Source organism: Mirounga leonina, unplaced genomic scaffold, assembly GCF_011800145.1.
Source record: "Mirounga leonina isolate KUSES-001 unplaced genomic scaffold, KU_Mleo_1.0 Mir_127, whole genome shotgun sequence".
NCBI lineage: Eukaryota > Metazoa > Chordata > Mammalia > Carnivora > Phocidae > Mirounga > Mirounga leonina.
The window spans coordinates 575,317-584,170 of NW_023270316.1; the positions used below are offsets into that span (position 1 = coordinate 575,317).

Here is an 8,854-nt window from a genome sequence, read left to right on the forward strand (position 1 = left end):
ACCGCTCGGTGCACGGCAGCCCCGGCAGGCCCCCTCCCCCACCGCTCCCCGCGGCCCCGCCCACCTGCCCGCTCGCAGCCCGCCCACTGGGCAGGCCCCCCGCCGATGGAGACCCAGCGCCGCCCGCACAGCTAGGCTCCCCCTCCGCAGTCATTCCTCAACCGCGCCCCCACTGCAGCCCGGGACCCGCACACCAGCACCACCGCGGGCACCTGCACCCCGACCTCCCACTGACCCCCACCTGCACCGCGGCCCATCTTAAATGAGAACTGTGAGAATCTCTAATGCCGGTTCTTGGAAGTAGTGTTGGCTGTCTGAGTCCAAGCCAGCGCGCGGTCGCGGGGGAAGTCGCTGTGTGCTTTGAGGGCGTTCCCGGGTCTCCGTCTGAACGGTGCAGAGGGGCCCCCAGGGGCCAGCTGGTGGGCGTCCCGGCGCCGGGAGCCAGGCGGGTGCTGGCAGGCCTCGGTCCGCCTCTCCGGGGACCTGTCATCTCTCACCTATCCCTCTGTCCTCTGTCCCTCCATCTACCTGCGTGTCTGCGTCTCTATCCACCTGTCATCTCCCTCCATCGCTCGTCTACCCTCACCTAGTACCTACCTGTCCACACACGCGCACACACCTGTACTCGCAGAAACTTAGTCCTTTACGTTCTGTCACTGGGTGTAACTTCTAGAGCACCTGCCTGATGGAGGACAGCAACAGAACCTCCCAGGCTGGGAGGACTCCGCGCACTGACCCAGTGACAGGTGGGGCAGCCTGAGCTCGTGCGCTCCCCTGCGGGAAAGGGGCAGCAGCTCCCACGCGCAGCCCGGGAACCAAGCCGGAAGAGTCGCGCCAACCTTCGGGCTCTGGTCGGAGGGGCGGCCCCAAGGAGGCCCACGCCCACGTCCCTTTGTGCCCGCCCGTGGCCCCGCCCACACTGGCCCCGCCCCGCCCGAAGTCCCGCCCACTCCCAGCCCTCCCCCCGCACCCCCCAAGTTCATCCAAAGCCCTGCCCCCGCCGAGAGCCCCACCCCACCGCGAAGTCCCCCTATGCCCGAAGCCCCACCCGGCCCGCACCTGAGCGGCTCCCACTGCTGCAGACCCTCGGGGCCCTGTCCCAGCTGAGCCAGCAGGTGGCTGGCCCCAGGGCTGGCCCTGGTCGTCCTACACACGTGGTCTCACGAAGTCCTGCAGCCACGCGGATGCAGGGCCCAAGAGGGGTGCATGGCACCCCTGCGCCGCAGGCCCCTTCCTGCGCAGGCAGGGGAAGCCTGTGTCGGCCCCAGGGCCACGGTAACAAGGCAGGTTCACTGGGTGGCTGGCCAAAACTCGAGCCCATCCGGTGGGAGGAGAGGGTCCAGACCTAACGAAGTTCAGGGTCCTCAAACTAGGCCAGTGACAGGTACACACAGTTGCCACGGAGTGCTGGTAGGAGCCTCGGTGGCCTGGCCTCTCTCCCCCTCCAGGGGGTCGAATTCTCTGCGAGTTAGTCCAGCTGTGGATGTTGGACCAGAATAAACACAATCAAGAACCGTCAGCATGAAGGGGATGTGATAGCAGAATTAGACAACCACAGATGGCAGATGCGAGTGTATTTTGGAACTGATAAGTGGGTCAAACGCACTGGCAGAAGTCAAAAATGGAGCTGTCGGTTTTCAGTGCTTGCCAAGGACTTGTTCCTGGTGCAACAAAGTGTCACGGGAATTCGTGCAGTCGAAACACACAGAAGAGGCCCTCACGGGACAGAAGGCAGACTTCAGCTCACGGGATCAGCCAGCTCGTTTCTTGTGACTCGGGGAAAGCTGTGGAGGAGGCATGAATCAGGAAACCTGGAAGCGGGGGTCCATGGTCCTTCATCCCCAGCCCGGAAATTTCCTCATTGTGGGGCTGCCACAGGTAATTTCTGGAAGTCCGTGGGGCCGGACGGCAGTGTGCAGCTCGGTCAGGACTACGGATGCAGCAAAGGTGCATGCACCCCACGACCCCAGCGGAGCGCGCCCTATCCACTTCCCCGCGGCCCAGCTCCCGGCCCGGCAGTGGCCCCGAGGCTGACGGGGTTCCCGGCATCAGGGACGGAGGACCTGTGGCCTTGAAGAAGGCCCAGCTCCGTCAGAGCAGGCTACGGGGAAGGCGGGCCGACCTTCATGCTTTACAAGCTCAAATCGTGAGGCCAGACATCTAGCCGACTTGCCGACCACCAAACTGTCATTTGGATTACCCTCCACTTTTCAGTCCTCCTGGTTTTGTGTCCACCTTCCTTCTCTAATCTTCACATTTCAAGTAAAGGTTTGCGGGCAAACGGTGGCTACCAAAAGGAATTTGGAAGCGTGTGTGAACCTGGAAAGGGTACAGCCCGCCCTGGTTCTCGGGGCAGACCGCACGCTGGAGCCGGCCGAGCGGCGAGACCGGCGTGGACGAGGGAGCCGCCCACTGCCCGTGCAGGAGCCTGGTGCGTGGTCCCAGGGCTGAGAGGCGGCATCCTTGGACAGCCGGCCTATGTTCAGCCTCTGTCCATCCGCTGGGCTCCTGGGGGCTTTCCTCTTGCTCTTGGGGTTTTCTCCTCTCCACCCAGGATGTGCAGGGTCATGGCCATGACTCCACGGGCATGTGGGGTCCTTCGTGAGGCTGCTGGATCCCGTCCTCTAGCCCACGTGGGGCGGCTCCCCAACCTCCACCTTAATGTGCTAATTCACCTTCCTTTTACCTTCTTGGTGGACCCTCCAAATTTTGGAGGGCTTTTGTAAAACATCAGGAAGACTTGCAGGCTACTTCTGTCCTCTGGACTATTATGATCCACCCTGAGTCCATTTTGAGGGAAGAAAAGGTAACTGAGGGGAGGAAACACATCTCAAAATGTTGTCCCACCCCCCATGTGAGGGATCCATGCCAAGACAACACTTTGATCCCTAAAGCGGGTATGAGGTAACAGCAAGTCCATAAAAGCGCCTCCCACGGGACATCCCCCAGGGACCGGCTGCAGGACCCGCCCCGCAGCTTGATGTGATGTTCTCCCTCTCAGACACTCCTTCTTTTGAAATAACGATGCCCCTTTGTTTGTAAACGCTCTCTTCTTTCCCGGCGCCCGCCTCCTCTCCCCTGTGCGCACACCTAAGTTCTTGGGTCATTTTTCCACACTTTATTTTATTCATGAATCATGAAATAATCTGGTTACGTTTAAAGAGATTCCAGTTGCTTGCTTCGTCCGGACAACTGGTACGCCCCCCGTGTGCAGCCTGCACCCCAGTCCGGACGGACACGTGGGCGCTCCCTGGGAAGCACGCCAGCCTCCCTCTCTGCTCTGGACGCCCGCGGTGGTGCTCGCCTGGCGCCTGGTCGGGGCCGAAGCTGCTGGAAGCTAGGGTCTCCTGAGCGCCCCCACGGCCCCCCAGCCCCAGGAAGCACCTGCTTTCTGCCCTCCTGGACCCTCTTCCCTTACACCAGCAGTTTCAAAGTCTGACTGGCCACCACACACATGTGACACACGTGTGTATGATGGAACCAGAGGCCCGGCAACAGCACTTTCCTGGCTGGGTGGCTGTGCTCCCACGGCCATGATCCACTCCAGGGGACGCCTCCTCCACCAGAGTCTGCTGTTGGAGAGATGCTGCTCAGTGATCCACGGAGCCCAGTGCCGCGGCGGCTCTGTTCCAGACTCTGTTCCTGGCTCGGAGGCCTTTATCTTCACCATCTGGGTTCACGTGTCCAGTCAGCAAAGGTGCAGCTAGGGCCACCATGAGCTGGACGGCTGCATCTCCCGGGTGCTCCCGGCCCAGCAGCATCAGCCCTGCCTGGAAATGTGTTAGAAACACTCATGTTGGGGTGCCTGGCTGGCTCAGTCGGTTAAACGTCTGCCTTCGGCTCAGGTCATGGTCCCAGGGTCCTGGGATTGAGCCCTGCATCGGGCTCCCCACTCAGCGGGGAGTCTGCTTCTCCCTCTCCCTCTGCCTGCCGTTCTGCCTACTTGTGCTCGCTCTCTCTGTGTCAAATAAATAAATAAAATCTTAAAAAAAAAAAAAAAAGAAACACTCATGTTCAGGCCCCAGTCCCGACCGATGGGACCCGGACTCCGTCTGGACAGAGCCGTGCTGGGTGGACAGCTCCCAAGTCATCCTGGACTTGTGGACGCCACTGGGCGTCCCCCCAGACCCGTCTGTGACACAGCCACACCCACCACGGGTCGGGCACTTTCGGGTCGCTCCACGTCACCCCTGCCCTGGGACTAGCGCCTCAACACAGGCCGTCAGAGGATCTTTTGTGGCTCGTGAGTGTCCTGTGGAGGAGGTGACAAAGGCTGACCGCCACCAAGTAGGTGCTAACGTGCTGCTTGAGAAGCTCCTGGCACACACCCCTGGGCGCCCAGGAACGCTTCTGTGTCTACCTGCAGGAGTCAAAGACCCCGAGGCCGCACGTGAGGAACCCCTGCCTCTTCCTCCGAACTGTTCCATGGTGACAGCGTTGGGACACAGGTGGCGACAGAAGCACTTTGCAGCGTCTTCACGGAAGCGATGGTCACAGAAGGTGAGAATGTCTGCCTCAGGCTCGGCACCAGGATGAGTCAGAAACACGCGGTTGAGTGGAAGACCACAGGACGCAGCGCTTCTGTGAAAGCGTTCGCGCCCCTAACGGCTCGTCAGAGAAGGAAGCGGGCACCGGCGGGGAGCTCTGAAGGGCCGGGGAGGCAGGGCGAGGGGCCTCGAGGCGGGGCGTCCCAGCAGCAACGCTGTTTCCTGAGGCGACCACACCCACGCGGACGGGGCCTGCGGGGGAGAAACAGCCCGTGACAAGGTTTCTAAAGGCAGCGAGGATCCTCAAAGCAAGCAAGGGGGATGTGGGCGCATCGGGCTCATCCTAATAAAGGCCTGCCCCCGCCCTCCCCCAGGCACATTCTCCCCAAATTTCTATATAATGTGCACATCATGTTTCTTGATTCTTCACGCTGCATTCAAAGGCAAGTGTCGGCAGGCCCCCCAGGCAGGGGGGTCAGGGTTCAGCCCGAGCCCCCATGAGCTCCTGGAGCAGCTGGGGATGGGCCCTGCCCTTGGCCCATGCCCGCTGGACCCCTCAGCCCATCCCTCCCTTGCATGGTCCATCCCTAAAGCAAGCAAAGCAAAGGCCTCTTCACTCTGGCCAGGCGAGGGAGGCCAGAGGCCTGCAGGGCACCAGGCACTACTTGCCCTCAGGAAAGACACGCCTCGCTGTCTGGATGAGCTGATGGAATCGGGGCCAGCCGACTTCTCCGCCCGTCTCTCACGTGCAGGGGCACGGACTTTCCACAGCCAGCCTCGAGGCCCAGTGCTGGTGAAGCCGCGGACCTTGGCCCCGGGCAGCCAGGGGGAGGAGGGAGCCGGTGTGTGGCCAGGCGCCGTGGGTGGGCTGGGCTCAGCGACTCCCCAGATGAATAAGGACATATGGAGGGGCCGGGGCTGCCACCAGGCACGAGGAACAGAGAGCTCTGGGGCCCTGGCCCACAGGCGTAGGCAGTCTGGACTGGGAGCCATGGAGCGGCGGGGGCACCCTGACCTTCATGCCAAGGGCCAAGGGCCAGCAGCGGCCACGTCGCAGGGGGGTGGGGGAGCCGGCAGGAGTCCCAGAGTCGGACACTGGAGCAGCCGCCCACCCCAGGGAGCCCGCACGCCCTGGCCGCTCCTTCGTCATCTTCACCTGCATGCCCCTCACCTGTCACCTGCCCGAGCCCAGGGGGTCTCAGTCCCGCCCGGGACCACAGCCCCACTGTACCTGTGCCCTGCAGGTCCTGGGCACCCAGGCTCCCGCGCTTGCCCTGCAGCTGGTCCCGAGCCTGTGCCTCACCTTCCCCCTTCCGGGCTCTGACGTACCACGACCGTCCTGGGCGCAGGAGACGTGGTGTCCGAAGCAGATACCGGCCGTGTCTGCTCTGCCTGGGGGCATGAAGCCTGGCTGTCCCCCCCCCGCCCCCGCCCCCCGTCTAGGCTCCGGCAGCATGGCCTGTTCAACCACGGGTTAGCGCTCCGAGGGAGGCACGGCCGCCGCCTTCCCCGGGGGGCTCTGCTCCGCCACATCAGGTGCCCGTGGCCCGGGAGCCGTGGCGGAGGCTGCCTCACACACTGACTTCTGACCACGAATGTTCTCCTGTGTCTGTCGCGCAAGCAAACCGAGCAAGCGTCTCTCCTAACTGACCTCCCACGGAAGATCTGCTCCAACAGCCGCGGCTCTCAACCTTCCAGCCAGACGGTGCTGGACGTCCTCCGGCTTCCCTCAGGCCGAATGAAGCTCTTCCACGTGGGGCTCAGGCCTCCATCCTGCCCCCCACGCCCAGCAGCATGCCAGGACACCGAGGATGCGGGGGCCTACCTCCCAGAGGCTTAGGGGCAGCACTCGGACCCGGGAAGGGGGAGGGCCATGCGAGGGCGCCAGCAGGTTGGAACGCGTGCGATGCGCGTGGGGACCAGAGGCGGGAGGAGCTGGGGGTCCGGCGAGCGCTCCTGGTGTGACAACGGGTGCTGGGGACCGGGTGAGGCGCTTGCTGTCAGCAGGTGGCGCCCCCACCCGCCCCTCTGTCTTCAGCTCTGCGTCTCAAATGTCAATCCACAAGGAACAGACTCAAACCGGACACCAAGTTTTAAATTCCAGGTGAGGACATCACTGCGGGGCTGGTCGGCAAGCACGCTTTCCTCTGCCAGCGATCGAAGCCGGACTGGGCCGCAGAGGAAACGCTGATGGCCGCAGGGGCAGGGGCTTGCAGGGGCGGAGAGGAGAGAGCTGAGCTCCCCAAGCCTGGATGAGGAGGGGAGAGTGAGGACAGGGCCGTGGAGGGCTCTGTGGCCTCACTGTGTGGCAGGGGCGTGGATGGTGGGCCCTGAGAGGTGAGCGGAAGGTGAGGAGGCCTCGTCCTGGGGCTGGGGTCTTCCAGAGGTGCATCCTCTTGGCGTCTCGACTCAGCACTCTCTCACAGCGATGCTACCTCCATGTTCTGGGGACAACTGTGTCAGCGCAAATAGGTCCCCTTCAGCTCAACACAATTTCTCGAGCTCCTGGCTCTGCCCTCAGGTGCTGGGGATCCAAAATGAAAGAACAAGAAGAGGCACCCCAGAGGCCGCCGCGAGCGGGTTCCGCCTGCCGGGCAAGGTGGGCACACGCACGGGTAAGAGAAAGCGTCCTGCCCACGCGTCCACACCCAGCGGTTTGGAGGGAAGGGCACTGATGCGCCGACTGAGAAATGAATAAAACCAGGGCTGTATCACTTCTCCGCCAATTTCCTGCGGACCAGAGGCAGCTACTTCCTCCCAGAGTGTTAATCACACGGTCACACCTGCGGTACGTCGTCGTGCACGAGGCGGCCTTCCCTCGGCCGTGAGGGCTCTGGTCAGACTGCTAGGCTCCTAACGCCCATCTTGACAGGACACTCCACTCACAGCGACCCTCGGGGAAATCTGTAAGATCAGACCTTCCAGCCCTGGGTTCTCCAAAATGGACCATGTAGGAACCAAAAGATACTTTAAAAATCAAAGTTACAGCTTAGGCTTTGGTCTCTTAGAGAATGATGTGGCAAGGTACAAATCATCCTAACTTTTGAAAACTGTCAAAGATTAGTTTAACACGAAAATCTAAGAAAAATTCCAATAAATTTCAATTAATTTCTCCGATCATAAATGATCTTTATTAAAGCATGCATATTCTTGTGATTCAAAGCAAATATTTTAAATGACATTTAATAAACTGACATGAATGTTTTATTTAAAATTATTGTAATAAAAACAAATAGACATTTAGAAGATATTTGTCATTTTAGAAAACAGTAAGGACTAAAGTAACTTTCCAAACTCACTGCCAGAATTAAAATTTCATATCACAGAAATGTTTAATAACAAATATTGACCAACAGATTACAACACAAAAGTTGAATAAATAAAAAACCTTTCTGATTTTTTTTTTACCAAAAAATCATGAACCGATGAAGTAACAATAGAAAGTTAACAATTTCAGAAAAAAAGGCACATCCAGGCAAAACAGTCAAGGTGATCTGTAAAATGCAGCGTTATACTTATACTGTGCATGACCAACTGAATGCAATAAATTACTCTGGAAGACCCCAAGCTACGGCAGGAAGTCGGCACGCTGGGTACACGGGGAGCCCCTCCCACGGAGCGCTTTGTCCCCGAGGCGAGGGGTCTCGCTTCTGAAGCCGCGTGTCCCTGTCGCTGCCCTCAGAGACTCGACCGTCTCTCTGGCCGAGGCGCACACCTCGTGATGGCAGCTCTCCACAGCACCGGGGCCAGCAAGAGGCTGAGTGTGGTCACACTCAGGATGAGGAGGTACACCTGCAAGAGGTAAGGCTGCCGGTGGTCACATGCAGGACTAGGAGGTGCCCCTGCACAGCCCCCAGGGCCACGGGCCCAGCCCGTGGCCCCAGCGCGGGTCTCGGACGGGGCCCAGCCGCGGGTCTTGCACGGAGCCCAGCCTGCGGCCCCAGCGCGGGTCTCGGGTCTCGGACGGGCCCCACCCCGTGGCCCCAGCGCGGGTCTCGCACGGGGCCCAGCCGCAGGTCTTGCACGGAGCCCAGCCCGCGGCCCCAGCGCGGGTCTTGGGTCTCGCACGGGGCCCACCCCGCGGCCCCAGCGCGGGTCTCGGACGGGGCCTACCCCGCAGCCCCAGCACGGGTCTCGCACGGGGCCTGTGCACAGATGTCATCCCTCCTCCATCGTTTCTCCACAGTTGAGATGCATCCTATCTTCCTCACACTCATGACTATGGGGGACAAGCACTGAATTCTGAGTGCTTACAGCATGTCCCAGGCACTAAGAGGAGCTTCTATATTCCCTTGGCCCAAATTAGGGGGCAGGTGTGCAGAACCGGATATTGGAGGCATCTCACGGTGCGGGGGGGGGGGGGGGGG

General features: G+C 60.9%; 1 protein-coding gene across 2 annotated transcripts in view; it reads right to left on the reverse strand.

Annotated features, from left to right (window-relative positions):
* Window positions 1–7,591: 7,591 nt before the first annotated feature.
* The window catches only part of TMCO3 (transmembrane and coiled-coil domains 3), a 46,858-nt gene continuing 45,595 nt past the window's right edge, over window positions 7,592–8,854 (reverse strand). For both annotated transcript variants that reach the window (XM_035003008.1, XM_035003006.1), the window contains exon 14: window positions 7,592–8,279. In XM_035003008.1, the coding sequence (XP_034858899.1) occupies window positions 8,166–8,279 (114 nt within the window). In that variant the 3' untranslated portion in view covers window positions 7,592–8,165. The remainder of the gene's footprint in view (window positions 8,280–8,854) is intronic.